Source organism: Seriola aureovittata, chromosome 1, assembly GCF_021018895.1.
Source record: "Seriola aureovittata isolate HTS-2021-v1 ecotype China chromosome 1, ASM2101889v1, whole genome shotgun sequence".
NCBI lineage: Eukaryota > Metazoa > Chordata > Actinopteri > Carangiformes > Carangidae > Seriola > Seriola aureovittata.
Genome location: NC_079364.1, coordinates 8,275,722 through 8,293,202, shown reverse-complemented (window position 1 = coordinate 8,293,202; position 17,481 = coordinate 8,275,722). Strand labels below are relative to the sequence as shown.

The 17,481-nt window shown below is 40.2% G+C and overlaps 1 protein-coding gene across 1 annotated transcript in view; it reads left to right on the top strand.

The window, feature by feature from the left end:
• trip4 (thyroid hormone receptor interactor 4) overlaps positions 1-7,648 on the top strand; it is a 68,327-nt gene extending 60,679 nt beyond the window's left edge. Inside the window, exon 13 of the mRNA XM_056378145.1 lies at positions 7,283-7,648. Coding sequence (XP_056234120.1) covers positions 7,283-7,347 — 65 coding nt within the window. The 3' untranslated portion in view covers positions 7,348-7,648. The remainder of the gene's footprint in view (positions 1-7,282) is intronic.
• The last annotated feature ends 9,833 nt before the right edge of the window (positions 7,649-17,481 follow it).

The following is a 17,481-nucleotide window of genomic DNA, read 5'->3' as shown; positions in this document are numbered from 1 at the left end:
TCACTCAGCCATTACAGCCCCTCAGTGTCTGTGAAAACAGCTTCAGGCAGGGAGGTTTGGACGGACCAAGAGATGGAGAGAGACTGTTTTCTCTGCAGTGTGAAGCAGGGTTGATGCTTCTCCCTAACCCCTTGTAAACAGCATGCCAACACAACTCTCAAACAGCACCTTCTCTATCCACTTGTAAATTCACCAGCTCGGCAGCACAGGAAGGGAATGTAAATTAGGTGTGACTAACAGCAAGATGGGAATCCAGGCAGTTTTTTCCCCTCCTCTCTTGCTGTTCTCCCCTGGCTACCCAGGGTTTTGTACACATCCATTTTCCTGCAGTGCTCGAAGCTGTTGGCTTGGTTTCGTCTGCAGAATGACTTCAGTCGGAGATGTACTAAGCCGAGGCCAGATACGGAAAAGAAGATAGAAGGGCAGTGTTGCTCAGCTGAAGTCAGAATAAAGCCTGTATAAAAAAAAAAAAACTATTAGTTTTATCATGAAGTGGAAGTCTTTTCATTCCATCTTCAAAACCATCCGACCAGTCGCGCTTACTGAAAAAATGGGAAGTACAACCGCCGCTCTCGATTGCTCCGAAATATTTCAGCTTTATCAAGTACACTAAACCCTTTTTGCATGTTCAAAGACAGAGCTGACGATATTTTCCTCATTGCAAGCAAATCCCATGTAGACCAAAGTGAACAATAAATAGATCCTACTAACAAGTAGTGCCTGTGTAGCTAAAGCCTGATTTAGCTTATTCCTCTGTGCCACAGAGCTCCACTGTTGCAGTAGATGAGTAGGTACAGGTAGGTAGGCTTTATTGAACCTGTGAGGAAATCTGTCATTGTCATGTTGCATCCCATGAACAGTCATTTTGATTGAGTACCACATACACCAGCCTGGTGCTGTAAATACTCACTTAAAAACCAAATGTGTAGCAACTCTTTTAAGAACTACATTGTCCTGCTGGTGCAGCACATTACTTGACCTTTTTAGCTACACAAGTGGTGTAACTCAACGGCAGTGGCAATGTTCAGTCCACCGCTGTGGTTCAGACTGAGATATCCCAACATCTATTTAGGGTTTTTAGTGAAATATGGATGGATTGCAGTATATTTTGTGATGCCCAGAGAATGGATCCATTTTGGTGATACTCTGCCTTGAGTTTTCATTTATGCATTGAAATAACTCAACAGCTACTGAAAGTATGAGCACAAACCTTGTTGGACATCCATGATTCCCAGATGATGTATCCTACTGACTTAAGTGATCATCTGACTGTTTCTGTGGTACTAGCAAAACTAATGACATACCCATCAACCTCTGTTGTACTTTGTGTTCAGTGCTAATTAGCAATTGTTAGTATGCTAATAAACTAAACTAAACTGACAGTGAACATGGTAACCTAAATAAACCTAAACATCAACAGGTTAGTGTTGTTTTTGTGGCTGTAGACTCTTGGCTTTGTTTAAGAGTGAAACTATGTTTTGTGAGCAGTTATCGTTGGAGCTTTTTTTACTCTCCAGCAGTACATTTGTTGTAGACTCTGAATTGGTCATTGTGGAAGCCCAGTGGGGATCAGTGTAACAGATACTGTTGAAGGTGTCACATTCAATCTCAGAGCTGGTGCTGCTCCACTTTTAACTTTACTTTTCTGTGTCATCATTTATAGCCATGAAGCAATTTCCCCGTGTCAAAGCGTGCCCTCAGAAGGTGCATCAACATGTGGTCAAAGAGTACATGCATAGCTGTTCTAGGTTTATTATCCAGGTGCATGGGGACTGGTGTGTAATGAAAAGATAGCATACAAAATTCCACCTTTTTATTCTTCCGTGTGTAGGCGGTTACTCTCACAGAAAGAGAGGCAGCAACCAGCCAATTATTCTTGTGAGTATTATTGCAAGGAAGCTGATGGGCCTGCATGTTATTGATGTCAAGGAGGATGTCAGTGGACCTCTGTTTCAGTCTAATAAATACTCTTTGCACTACTGCCCCTGGATTTTCAGGGGATTATGAGAGTTAGTTTTCCATCTGCAATGAGCTGTATTCTCCCATTATGTGTAATGGGAATAATATGCATGCAGTCATATTTGTGATTATGTAAAGAGAGTATCCAGGGGTAGTGTATGTATGAGCGTCTGTGTGGCTGAGTGTGTGTTTTACGGTCTTGATGATGGAGAGCTAGCCCTCTGCAGACAACCTGTGCTTATTTTATGGCCTCCTCCCCAGCTGCAGCGTGTGGGCAATAAACCTTTCTCCAGCAATCTCCAAACAGTGCAGCAATCAATGGGAAATTATCTCAGCCAATCGATGGGCCAGCCTTTCTATTTTCTCCCTCTCTCTTCTTCTCCCGCTGTCCTCCTATCTGTATCCCTTTCTCCCAGGACCCCTCCCTGTCTCCTTCCCTCTCCCTCTCCTCATCCCTTCTGTCTCATTTTTGCTGTCTCTCTGTTTTTTCCACCCACTCCTTCACTCACCCCCTACCAACCCCCCATCTCTTTTGCTTGCATTCCCTCCAGCTCTCTCAGCTCCGCAGCACCTACTCTGAAATGCGGCAGCTCAGCAGCTCCAGAGCCATTAACAAAAGTCGCCTTCACACGTGGAATATGTAACACTGCTGGATTGACTTTCCTGGCGAATATAATGAGTCTGACTTGTTCATACAACCAAGCGTGCTCCCTCTGACAGTCGTGACAACAAGGCCCACCATATTTTTTCCATGTTTCACTTAAGGGTGTATTTTAATGAGTTCAGTAAATTGCCTAAAGGACGGTTCTTAAACTGTTACCCTGCAACAGAAAAAAATACTAAGTGGTCTCTAACATTCAGTCCTTTTAAGGAGCATAAATACTCTGGAATTGCTATGGTGACAGTGACATGACAGCTAATCATGTAAGTTAAGTCTTAGTTGGGCTGTATTATAATATCAACAAAAAAAGACTCAAAGTGACTCAAAGAAATGCGCAAATGTGACTTGGAAAAGTAAAGTAAATCTGATCTACACATAGCTTTAAATATGATGTTACTGTTAATAACTATGGTTTTGTTATCTAGCCGTAGGGAATTTTTAGCGGGTAAAAGAAACAAACTGAGGAAGATTTTTTTTAAAAACTAAAAGATATAAGAACTTTGCTGAGGTACTTAAAATATTTTCTGCAACTCAAGTTTATCTAAGGAAATTAGCATTATATAATCAAGATTTTTGTATTAACATTAGATCACATAACCACTTGGAGGTGAAAGAGGTCGCTCGTAGTTACGAACTCTGCAGTTCCCCTCAGCTCCGCAGAGCTTTATAACGTTTTCCACCTTATCGGTTTTGTGGAACCAGCTGTTTTCGTTCACCTGCTCAACTCAGTTCTCATAAAGTAGTTTCAGTGAAAAGGCTGTAAAAACCAACCATAAGCTATTTGCTCTGCGTTCAGTGTCAGACAGACAGTTAGCAGCTAGCTGATGAGCATAGTGGAGCGTATAGCAAATAAAGAGACAAAAAACAAAAAGTGAATATTTAACTTTCATTTACCAGGCGGTGATGACTTTTTATAAATGTTAATGTCGCTCCATGTCTGCTGGTAGAGTAAATGGACAACTGTTTGCTAACACGTTTGCCATACCACAACCTTAGAAAGTGATATGGTCATATTAATGAATGGTTTCTTCCTAGGTAGAGCACCTGAGATAATGTCTGCAACCTAAGTGTCATGAAAGGAAATTTGCATTTTATTAATTTGATTGTATATTGCATATTTTGTAACATAACATAGTATGAGTTACTCTATGCATGGTGGGTTTGAGGGAGGTCGTACAGCCAAGTCAAGCATTGCAAATACTACAAATTTTGTTGTGAATGGTTACATCCTTTTTATGTAGTATTGTAGCTTAGAATATCTTCTCCTGTTCATTTTTGTTTAGCAAGCCACTGTCTGACCGGGAGATCCCTAATGACAGGACTTGTATATTACGCACCTCAGTATGATTGATATTCCTAACATTTTCACGTGTCCTTGGAGTTGAAGAATTTTTCATTCAGCTGAGATTCATGTGGGTCTAACAATGCTGACATTGGCCAAAGGAGTAACTAACACAGTACAGCTTCTAAATGCTCCTTCCATGAGTGCTTATTTTATTCATATACGCTGATAAACAACATTTCACAGAAATGTCACTTTGTCATGACAAGGAAAATTGCCTGGGCCATTTTTCCACATTATTGACTCCAGCTCTTGTGCAACACCTAAAAGGAAGCAAGAAAGAGCTGAGCGACTCAGAAGAGTTCAACCATTAACACACCTCCAGAATAAGAAAAAGTCAGCTTATGCTGGCACAACACCACTCTGACTCCGGCTCTCCGGAGTTCAGCTGCCATCTCAGTATTTTATGATACAGTTATTGGGCTCTTAACATCTAATATTTATTTTCTCCTAAAATACACACTAGAGTGGAACTGCTCTTAGACCGTGTCTGCTGAATCTTTCAAAAAGCGTTTTTTGTTTTTTTTGTTGTTGTTTTTAACCCATGATGCATTTCTGTTACGGTGAATTTATCATTGGAGTGATCTTGGGGAACCTTTTGGCAGCATTCATCCAAAAATTCCAGAGGTGTTCCCACGCCTAAGCAGCACTTGCTCCTGGCAGAACAGACAGACACTGACAGCCATTCAGACAGGCTTGGAAACGGTGAGCAAACAGCACTTCTCCCTAACAACTTGTTTATGCTGCTACTACCCACTGAGTTCAGCCACAACGTGACAACATGAAAAGAAAGCACAAGTGACAACCACCACCCCTGCCTGTCACACTTGTATAATTTTTTCCCCTGCCTCAGCCATGGAGGAAAACAGCCAGCTAATGCTCTGGTTTGACAAGCAGGAGGCTTGTGTTCAGCAGAGAGACAGAGGGTTATTATTTGCCTCGCAGTTAAAGATGGTGGTCAACACAGGTTATCAAAACCCAGCAGAGGTTGTTCTGCAGAAAAGGAACAAAGCAGCAGAGTCTGTAAGAATGAGCTCTAATAGGGGGTTTTGCAATGTGATTGATAATAGGAACGCTGTATTGAGAGAGAAAGGGGGAAGTTACAGTAGATCAGGAGGTCAGCTCTGGTAACTTGTCTGCAGGGGTTTTATTTACACACCATAGCTGCAAGCATTTGTATAAATAGCAACTTGATGAAACCCCCTTTGAGATTCTCAGCTGTTTTCATCTTTGTAAACATTCTCATCTGAGCTTCACATGAACTGGCGAGCAACAAATTATAACCGTAGAAATTCTCACAACAATGGAAGCTACTGTTTTATGACTTGGAAATGATAGTCTGCTAATCAGCAAGTTCATGCAGGTGCTGCTCGCTGGCTCAGCTACAAAATCCAAAAGGATTAATGAAAGAATTGTTGACGGCTACATTCTTGGCAGACTATGAAACATGCACAGACATTAACATTCCTCGGATATATCCCTGGGGCACACTCACAAATTATTGTATAGTAGGGATCGACCGATATGGTTTTTTTCCGGGCCAATTCAGATACCAATTATTAGTAATCAAGGAGACTGATAACCAATACAAAACTGCTGCTACATGAAGTCTATGGACACCCTTCATGGTGGCCAGGTGTTTGTTATTTTGTCCACTCCATTTATATCAGTGAAGTTAGGCTCCAAACACTACATCCTCCACAATGTTCATACAGCTGAATCAACAACTGTCTACAACAGTTTTAATAAAAAACTAAACTTTATAACCTTCATGGAGGAGGATCTAGTGTTAAGTTTAAGACTGCATTAGTTTTAGATGGACCTAATAAATTGCCAACTGAGTGTATATTAGTAATTATCCGTTGTATACACAGGCTGCGAGGTGCCTGACTGGAATTTATTAGTTGTTTTCTGTGCTGTTCTCACCTGGGAACTGCATACATGCATTGAAGTACAGATTAATTTAACAGGTTTATCATATATTATTATCACCATATAACATTTTTTTTCCCTCCCCTCCCCCCTTTAAAAAATGTCTCGCAGTAAGACGTTTACTCAGACTGCATTTAACTGACTGACTCTGCTTTTATCTGAGAACAGTTTTACACAAGTAATTTTACAACTACTTGAATAAAATTTATTTTAAGTAACAATAGTAAGTGGTCGTTGACATACTGATGCACTGCGGAAACCATACTGTCTCATTTCCAGTTGCCAGTGTTTCTGTATTACTTTTTCCTGCTCTATCGTAACATTTAAACTTGCACTAGTTCTGCTCCAGCACTCAGAGCTGTCTCCTTCTTTTAGCAACTTCCTGTCTAATTCCACTGTTGTTTACATGCTGTTCAGATCTGATTGTTACTTTAGCTTATCAGTTAGTGATGGCCTTTATCTCTCTCTCTCTTTCTTTATTTTTAATTTAATCCATTTTATCAACAATCAGTTAAAAAAAACAAAAAAAACGATTGTGATCATCGTAAAAAGGCTGAATATCAGATCCAATAATCAGCCAGGCCAATAATCAGTCATACCCTTCTGTGTAGTGTGATGTTTATTTGTTATTACTAATAGCACTTTCACTTTTCCTGCTTTCCGTTGGTCATGATGGTTCTGTTTACACTTGGTACAAGTCATATCTTTCTGCTGGAGTTAAGACCGTTGTTGCAGATGGCTTCAGATCAAGATGGTTGATAACGGTGTCCCACAAGGATCACATTGCATCCCATTACTATTTACTTCACAAATTATATTTAGTTGCACTGCTGTGTCCATTTTTATGCTGATGATACCATCTTGTACACCAGTGGTTCTATTGCCAGTCAGGCCTTCTCCAGATTACAGTCTGATTTTGAAAACCTACCTTTTATTAATTTGAAGTTTCTTCTAAACTCCAAAAAGAAACAAATGTCTGAATCTCACAGGAGCACAGGGCTTTGATGTTAGTACTTAAATCTGAACTCTTATTGGAGATTTAATAGTGTATGCATCACTTTTATGTTGTACATCTTTACAACTGAATTAAAAGACACCTTATTTTGCTGCAACAAAGGCTGGGGTCTAATCTCTCTGTTGTGGAATAAAGTGTCTCATTGGCCTTTTACCTAATCATCATCTCTCTCTCTCTCTCTCTCTCTCTCTCTCTCTTCCTCTTGGCCTATCTCTTTCCGTCTCTCCTGCTCTCCCCTGTCTACCCGAGGCCGCCTCTAATCAGCAGGCCTTGAGCTCTCAGAAAGGTCACTCTGTCCCTTTGATGGTGTTTTGATTCATCCCTTCGTCTTCTCTCCCCTCCCACCCTTCCCTTTCACCCCTTTCTCTCGCAGGGAAGCTGGAGAGCCACTACCACCAGGGTGCCAAGAAGGGGCTGGTCCCATCAGCTGCAGAGTGACGTCAGAGGAGAAGCTGTGGTGGAAAAACAGCCTGATCTCACGGGAACATGGCAAATTATGTTCTCCAAAAAAAGAAAAATGGCCACATTCCCAACATTTTCATTTTATTGGGAGTTGTCAGTGCTGACACAGGATCATTATCTGCTCTGTCTCTGTTTTTAATTACTGACATTTGCATTTTACTGAAGAAATACTGCTTCAAAGTATGTAGTACATAAATATATATTATCATTTTGACAAATTCTGCATTCTGCGTTGTCTATTTGATTATTTGCACAAATAAAAAGATCTTTAGGTTTATTTTTGTGCGTCTTTTATTCCAATTAAAATGGGATTTGACAAAATGACCAAAGCGATGCTCCTCCTCTCTCGTCCTCATCAGAGGGGTCCTCTCACACCTATGGCCACATTTAGACCAACAATAGAGCTGCATTAACAGCGTTCTCATTCATTGCAATGAGACCATTGCATTGGCGTGGGGTGGGGGTGGGGGGTGGAGCAAAGAAGTTGATCCAGGATCAACAATGTAATCCAACATGCTCTGTGTAGACTAATCAAATACATGCCTGTGCACTTGTGCTGATTCTGTTGTTTACCTCACAAGCATTGAGCAGGAGGAGAAAATTATTACTGCTATGCATGTTTTGGACGCAGGGATATTTTCAGTCTAAACAGCATGGATTATCAAACCTGAGTCTGTGCTCCCCGCTCACCACCACAGAAGTTTTAACCCGGTCTGACACTGCAGTTGTGTTTGATTTAGCGACACCTGTGGTCATTGGTGTAAATTTTCTAAATAACATAGTGGCCACAATGGAAGGTGGAGTGAAAAAACATGTGTCAACGTTAAGGGGAGATGGGCTATTGTTAACACAACAGGAAAGGGTTAGTCGCTTAAAGAAGAAATTAATGATGTTGCACTCAGTTCTTCACACCAAAAATGACACAAATAACTTTGTAACAAGTGGAAAAAAAGAGAGCTACAGTGAGAATCTCTCTAGCCGGCCAATCATGGCGTGAAGTGGGTGTGAATGTTGGATCGTTAGTTTCAGAAAGTTGCACAAGTGGCCAGGACATAAATCCCACTTAAATTCCACTCGGGGCAGGAAAGGTGCTTTGAGCAGTTACTCTTTTCAGCTGTAATGCTAATTTGAGGCCTTCTTTGTAAATCACTGTAAAACACAAAAACCAACAGGCTGTTACACTTTACAAGAAAGATCCTGATTCTGGTGAAATATAAATAATCACTTTGTGTGAACTTTTTCTGTATTAAACCAGACTACAACCTTTCCCTAACCTCACCTAACTGCTGTGAGCGCCTAAACATAACCATAAAAATGTTTAATAATTCTGTATGCACTATAAGCAGATTTTGTACTTGATTGGATATTTAGGGAGAAGTCAAATATGCTCTCTGTGAACATTTTACACATATGTTCTGTATCAGCATATTGGCAACTTGCCAAAAACATTTCCTTATTATGCAAATAGAAAATGTTTCCTACAAAATGTATTTGCTGTTGCAGTTTAGCTGTATACATATACATATCTATATATATATATCTATATATATCACCTTGGGGTGTAGGTCGATTGTTGTTTTCCAAATTTCATCCAGTTCATGAATGTGTTCTTTCCTTTCAATCTCTGGTGCATGATGAATCCACCACTGACCATACAAACTATAGAGAAGTAACTAATGAGTATAAATACATTTGATTTCTATAACAGAATCAATACGAGCCATAAATAGTATCAGAAATCAGGTTTGATATGATGAACATCTTAAGGACGCAGTGTTGTGGCAAACAACAAGAAGCCTAACATGCACCGACTGCTACCTCAGAAATAAATTCTTTACACCTCTTGAAGGTTCTGTGCTCATACTCAAGTGCACAGAAGGTTTTTGACATTTTTATTATTAAGTCTTTCCCGTGGTTCAAGTGCTGCTGTGACAGGCTCTGATTTATATTCTGCCGGTGTAATCTAATTTTGTGTTTCCACATTTTACCTGTTCTTGCAGTGCTGTGTGCTTGTTTCCTTCCAAATGTGTTGAGTGGCTCTTTGACTAAGCTGTTTCTTGCCTGAGGGCGTATTTCACCATGGTTTTGAAAAGTGAATCACCAACACACACACCCATCCAGAGTTGTTATGTTTTTGCCTGTGCCTAGCATTGTAATTCGCTGTTGATTATCTTAGATTTACTCTTGTTTGAGTTGCAGATTAGCTACAACTCTCTGCTCCACTCCATTCAGCATGACAACGCATAATTGCACCAGCCCTCCCAGTAATCTCCCACCCAGAGAATGTAAGAGGTCTCTTTTGTAAAGTTTCTCCAGAGAAGGTGGGTTTTTTTTTTTTTTTCAGAGAGGCTGCTTAAGAATTTGCTAAATTCAGCCTCCAGTGAATCAACGATGACAGCTCCTTGCCCTGTGGGTGGCCCTTCCTTCTTTCTTCCAAATCTGGGCCATTTCTCTGAATGAGAACAGACATCCAAGTTCACATAAACAAGGGCTCTGTTCTGTTACGCCGAACAATTAAGCACATGCAGTTTTTACTAAGCCTCTTTAGATAAACACCATGAGATCATGTGCTGTTGGTTTTTCATGCACAAAAGATGATGTGATGCACTTGTGTGAGGAAAATGCTCTAGGTGATCAATTTAAATAATAAAACAGCCATGCTGTCTGGGCTACACTGAGCTTCAAGAGAGTTGAAGCAAGCAGCAAATTATCCCGTTTTTTAAAGGAATAGTTCAACATTTTGGGAAGTATGATCAGAGTTAAATATGAAGCTACAGCTAGCAGCCAATTAGCTTAGCACAAACGGGGGAAACCTAGCCTGGTTCTGGTTAGCTGTTCCAAAGGTAACAAAATTCACCATCCGGCTAGAGGTCTTCATTCAGTTTTCACTTCTGAGAACATAAGACCTTCCCAGTACCAAAGATGGGCCAGGTCCACATTGTGTTCAGTCTAATCAGTCAGGTTTTGTCTCGTTTTTACTGCCATATGTCTCTGTTCTGTGTGTCAGTATGTCCAACACCAGAGTGGATCTCAATGGAGACAAGCGTACACCGGATCTGGTGTGTTTTGAGGGAAACTGTGAAATTCACTGTTTGGATGAGGGAACTGAAGCCAAGTTTATTTTAGGAAGATCAGTAGTCTGCAAGAATTGGATTGAATTTGATTCACAGATATTAAACAGGTTAGAAGATTGTGTTTTGTCTGTCACCCAGTCGGCTACAGAATGTGTTATCACTGGTGTGGGGGGGGGGGGTATAGGACGTTCAGTTATTTATATACATTTGTCTCTTACTTTCCTTTTATTCTTAGGACATCATCTTTATCATCATATTGCTGCTCTATTCCACTGTGGCTGCTTGTTGATTGATTGAAATAATTGATGGCAGATCATGTGAAGACTTTTACTACCAGCACCTCTAAAGCTCACTAATTATAACATTTATATCTCTATGTTTGCTCAATATAAACACCCAAGTGTAAAGATGACAGTTCTTCCATTTTACAGGGATTACGTGGCCATGGAGCCAACAAATAGTGTGTTTACATAGCTCCCGTAAAACTGTAAAATGTTGCTTTTACACTTCAGTGTTTGGATGAATTACACAAACAAGATTTAGCAGTTGAATTAATGAGTTTTTAGAGATGCTGGTATCTGGATTCTGTTCCCTTTGAACAGAGCTGGGCTGCTCCTTTTTCCCTCTTTCTGGTCTGCTGGATGTAGCTTTGTAATTAACGAACACGAGAGTGATATCAATCTTCTCATCTAACTTTCCACCAATAAGTGCATTTCCTAAAATGTCAAACTTCTGCTTTAAATCACACCGACCGACTATCAGTGGTGTTTTTCTGCTTGATCAGTGCCTGAGGCTTCTTCTGCTACATCACAAACCAGCCACCCTGCTGTTAATGATGCTGGTGAATAGGGGAGAGGAACTAATCAGAGAAGATGAAGCAATATAACACGCAGGGTGTCATCCAATTTTGAGCACCACCTGTTTCAGGAGTAAGAACCCCAACTAAAATTCTTGTCACCATCCAACTTTCAACCAGTTAGCTAAGGTTTTAAATTAAATTACACATAAAAAAAGGTAATGTGTTTATTCATCATTTGGGCTGAAAAAGATGCCCAGCTGAATTTCCTGATTGAAATGAAATGCAATTGACTCCAGTCCAACAGTATGCCCCCCTTACCATCAAGCCAAGTTTCCAGTTGTAGAAGCAGCAGGACCTTTGTGTGCTCGCTGAGAGACTGATTGGACGGAGGGCATAGGGTCCACCCCCACCCCCATCCCCACAGGCCTGGAAGATGAATTAGGCTTTGGAGCACTTTAGAAGAGGTGGTGGCAGGCGGGGGAACAATACAACCTGGGACCGGCTTGTGGGTCATCCATCTCATAATCTGTCACAGAACGCTGCTTGTCGAACCAGGGTGGACGCACAAAGGAAATATTTAGAAAAGGATATTGGTTCATTGAAGACAATTTGACAGCAGACTTTTGATTCACTGAAATCCTTGAACTACCACAACAACATCTCAGGACTTCAAACACACAGCGCCTCACCGTTATCACCAAGTGGTAAATGGAGCGCACTTTTCTAGTCTTATTGGCCACTCAGAGCACTTTACACTACAACCTAAATTCACCCTTTCACACACATTCATACAGTGCTTTTTTCTAAACATACAGCACTTTTTTTCTGTCACTCACACACATTGGGGGTAATTTGGGGCTCAATATCTTCCCCAAGGAATTGGACATGTGGACTGGAGCAACCAGGAATTGAACCACTGACCTTCTGATTAGTGGACAACCTGCTCTAATGGCCGACAGGAAGTAATCTCTGCACTCTCCTGTAACCTTGATGTAGGAGCAAGTATTATGGAATTTGGAAGTAGAGCAGGATTCCTTCCCTTCTTGCTTTTTGTACTGGCTCCAATGTGTGTCATTGTGTGTCGGCTTTGATTAGTCCAGAGGTCTAAGGTGGGCCCCATCTGGGTGGGGGGTGTGGGGGTGAGGGGGGTTCCCTTAAGGCAAGTGAGTAAAAGAGAGAGATCTAAGACGTGGATATCCGCATGTGTTGTGTGTTCACGAAGAGCAACGACCTGTTTGCCCTTGAGGTGTGGGCAACAGTAAATGTTAACTTTATAATACAGCCCACGATTTACAGTGTAATTTCATTGTATGAATCAAGCACCAATAAACTACTTCTTCTTCCAGCTGGTACTTAAATGGAGAACAAGGGAGTAACAAGTGGGCATTTTAGAGTAGCATAAAAGTATTGTTGCTATGTAGATGAAGAGTAAAATACTACTTTTTGTCTGCATATTCTTAAAATAATAAAACTAGCTTCCTTTTTAAACATTAAACTGTTACTACACATCTCCATGAGTCCAAAAATTATGTTCCCAACATAAAAAAGTTACTGTTCTTCAAGCCTTTTGATTACAGTCGTAACCCTGGTCTGTTTTGAAAGGAAACTCTTTTACAACCAAAAAGTCAGAGAAATGGTTCTTTGTTTTGTTTTTTTGCCTTGACTATTTTTTGGCATGAAAAAGGGAACATAAGGCCTGTAGTGATACATTTTCTCTGGAAAACACTTTGGAGCCATAACCACAAGTCTGAAACTATCTGTGTCAACAGCTGTTGTAGTGATATGACGGTCCAAAAATGATTTGAATAGGAGACATAGCTTTTGCACAATGTATGATTTGTCAAATCTGTGTGAAGACTGAGTCCAGTACAGACCAGCAAATACTCTGTACTCAATTCAAACAACGTTAGCTGGCAGGCTAAATTGCCAGTGGGTCCCCTATAGTTGCACCTCATAAATGATTGACAAGTCCCTCATTATTCTAAAACGTATACACCTTTTCCTTCAAGTTTTCTTGGAGAACCCTACAATTAGGCTTGCATATCGTAACTGAAATACGTTAAACCATAATAACTTTGTGGGCCAAAATATCAGTGTTGTTAACACCATTTTACCAAAATTCATTTTAGTTTCCTAGCAATGTTCCTCACTAGTAACATGATATTTACAAATAGTGAGTGTAATTTATTCCTCCTTTCCTCTAAGATACCCAATTGTTACTCCCTTGTTCCCACTGTGTCCTTTTCTTTACTGCACTTACATGTAAGTAGCAGTGGAACTAGTAAGTATTTTGTTGGACAACAAAATTACATTGTAAATTGCAGGCTGTATCATAAAGTGTAACCAAGTTATTTTCACAGATGACTGTGATCAAAGGAAATCTGTGTTGTGCAAATATCAGTAAATCTTCACAGTAGAAGACCAAACTGACTTCAACAGAAAATAATTCTGGCGTGTCAGGAAAATGATTGTGAGCCCTCAAAAGGAGAGCAGATGCATAAATTCAATTAAAAATGGATTTTCCATCACAAATGGCTTTCACTCATTGCCATTTCTAAAGATCTGCTGATAAGTGATCAATTTAGTCCATGACCTTCTGACCTTGCTGAATGACATGGTACCTGTAACAACACAAATGTAGCAGCGGATATTTAAAATTATGGCCACATCAATTTCCTAAAGTGGAAACAGAAACGGCAAATGGAAGCGATGCCTGTGTGTTCTTGTTTATTATGGTATAATTCCTCTCCACAGAAAGCCCCCCCACCAGGACGTCTTCACAGTTTCTCAGAGCTTGTTAGCCCACATGATGCCACACGGAATACAGTTCAGATGATAGCTGTCTTCAAGGCCTCTTCTGTCAGGAGGGATAAATCTCTGAACATAGTGATTTTCAAGCTTTAGTCTCTTAAATATGTAAAATAGTCCCTTCCAGGCTTCTGTTTTCTTAGGAGCAGGCACTGTAACTGATACATAACATGATTACTCTGGATTAACTATTAGCATATTGCTATATGATAGACAATAAATGCAAGCTCCTTTTTTTCGCCACAGGCTCACAGAATGTGTTCTTATTCTTGTGACTGTTGAAATGTAATGATGTGACAAATGGGTAGATATTTGACAAAGCGGTTTAAATTTGGAGAAGCAGCAATAAGGGAAAATGTCAGGAAAAAAACGCCTTACAACCACTATACTCACAATAAATCTTTCTTTCTAGATCTGTTACATTCAGACATATCTATTGCACTACTGCATTACTGTTGTATGATTTCTGTTTGACTAATTGGGTCAAAATCTAAGTTTGTCCCAAATGAGATATTTCATATAAAATTAGAACATGGAGTAAAAAAATGTCATTACTTTCTTAGTTGATCTCATTTTTGCAAGAGGAGGGACACGGAACGTGTTAGAGAGACACATGAATACATCTTTACCAATCTGTAAACCCCTCATTATTTCTGCTTTTGATTTTTGCTTTTTCGTGCAATAGTCAAGTCACACGTTTGGTCCGAGTGTATTCTAGGAACCAGATCTGTCTTACAACATGGCTTTAAAATAATCTCCTCAGCAAAATGTCTCCAATATTACTATATTGACGTCACTGGTCATTGTTGATTAATTCTTGGCTCACGGCTGATCTCACGTTCAAGAAAACAGATTTCTCTTGCCTTAATGTATGTTGTTGTCTCCCGACTCCTGTCCATTAAGCACTAATAGTAAATGACCTTCGCTGATGTGAGGCAATCAGACCACAGGGTCTTCTCCCTGTTCATCTGAATCTCACTCATTCACTCTATTTCAGACACTTTCAGATATTTTGCAATATCATTGACAGCTGTAGAGTTGCAAATGGTAAATATGGTGCACTGTAATGTGAGTCTACGGCCATGTTAGCAGCTCTGTTACTGTGCTTTGAGCCAAATGCTAACGTCAGCATGCTAACATACTTACAAATCGCAATGCTAAGATGCTAATGTTAATCAGGTATAATGTTTACCATGTTATACCCTCTTGATTTAGCGCTTTAACATGCTAACATTCACTAATTAGCACTAAACACAAAGTACAACTGAGGCTGAATGGAGTGTCATTAGTTGGCGCTAAAGGAAAAGTCAGTGGATCACCAGAGTCATTAAGGTTCATCCACTGGGGAGCATAAATGTCTGTATAATATTTCATGGCAATACATCCAATAATTATTCAGATATTACACTCAAAACCAAAACTGTCAACCTCGTGGTGGCGCTAGAGGCGTGGTCAGTGGTGAAGTCAGCAGATCACCAAAATCACTAGGGTTCATCCTCTCAGGACTATGACCGTCTATTTAAAATGAAATAGAAATCCATCCAATAGTGAGACAATTCAGTTTGCACCAAAGTGGTGAACCAATCAACAGACTGAAACTGCCATCCCTAAAAACATGCTGCTAACATGCCTGAAAATGGTAAAACACAAGTAAACAACTGTTACAAGTAGATGTAATGCGGTAGAAAAACTGCTGCCTCTACAATCATTCACGTCGTGAATGGAAATGAATTTGGTCATGGTATAAACAATTTGTTGTATTCTTCTGTGTTGTTTGTCCTTGTTTTAGTAATGATGTAATTTTGTATCACTTTATTCTACTGTATCTATGTTACCGCCTTTGATGAATGTGCAACAGCGCTGTCTGCTGTTGACAAGAATCTTTAATTTAAACATACGAAAGAACAAGTCTCTTTTAGATAGGTTTCAAGGCTTTATAGTTTCTTTTATAGAGTAATGGAAAGATGATCACACGAATCAAGCCAGCCCCTCTGTGATTCCACATGGCTGGCTGATTAGCCCTTTTTCACTGATGGAAAACACATGGCGTCCACACAGCTTGTTCATTTCAGGTTTTAGTTGGTGTGACGCTCAGCAGCGAGAGCACTTGGTTTGGAGCCTCAGCCTTGAAGGGCAGTCATCATCAGAAATCTGTCCCCTCCAGTCCCCACCGACCACTGACTGTTATTTAGCTTTCCAATGGAGGTTGGCTGTTCCCTTGGGGAGGCATGAGTGTGCCTGCCAGCAGGAATGCATCGAAGGCAATAGAGAAAGATGGAGGATGGTGAGTAGCTGCTGCTGCTTTTCCCTCTGTGTGAAAATGAGTCCATTAATTCAGCCCCCCCCCCCCCCCCCCCGCCTCTCCCCCAGCCCTCCCTGTGCCTGTTGTCTCTGTTTGTTAGCGAGATGATTCCTTCTGTCATGTCAAAGGCAACATTATCATATTCTTGTTGCCTGGGAAACCAGCGCAGAGAGAGACAACGACTTAAAGCCTTCATGGTGTTTGAAGCTGGATAACATGAAAGGTTATCCACGGTGCTGTGAGAGTTGGAATTGTGACATATCTGAAAAGGTCTTATTGGTGGAATCTTCTTTTCTTTTTTTTTTTCCTGGTTCGCTGTTTTCCGAGAATTTCCCTCTTGGTTGTTTGTTAATAGATTCAGTTCAGTGAAATTAGAACATGGCTTAGGTAGTCACAAAGGTAACATGTTCAATCCACCCTGAAGCGTGAAGATGGAGTTTTGACTGCAGCAGTTTTCTTTTGTGTAATCACGAGATTAAAAAGTGTTGACCTTCAACAAGATGCACATTTGATACAGTTGGAAGAATCCAGCAATTATTTGCAGATATCAATGACTACCTGAAAAGGAATGTTTCCTTTATTGTTCACGAGTATATTATGTAACAGATTAATGTATATGATGTATTTACTATAGAACCGTGTTTGAACCATACCACTCTCTAATAATGCCTCATCTATATAGAGTTTCTAAATGGTAACCAACAGCTTTATTAATGTTAAATAATTCATCTGCTAAGGCTTTTTGATCAATTATAAGCCATTAATAAGATCAATGTTTGGGTTGCCAGGTTGTGACAAATCCCTTTGGCTGGTGTTCATCCTCCTCCAGCATGACACTTGATTTATCTTCTTAGATGAGCTCTTGCGTTCATCAGAAAAGCGGCTCCAGTGGATCGCTCAACCACTTTCCTTCTGGAAAAGGTCTGCAGAAAAAACAGACCAAAACCCAATCATCAATAAGTTATCAAAATGTACACCTGTATCGTGTTTATATCTGCAGACCAGCTGGCTTATTACAAAGTGAGATGTGTTTTTAATAATGGATTACCAACATTTGTAACTGCATTATTACAAATTAAACACCAGTCAAAGGGTTTTTTTCACACAGCAACCCAAAAAATGTTCTT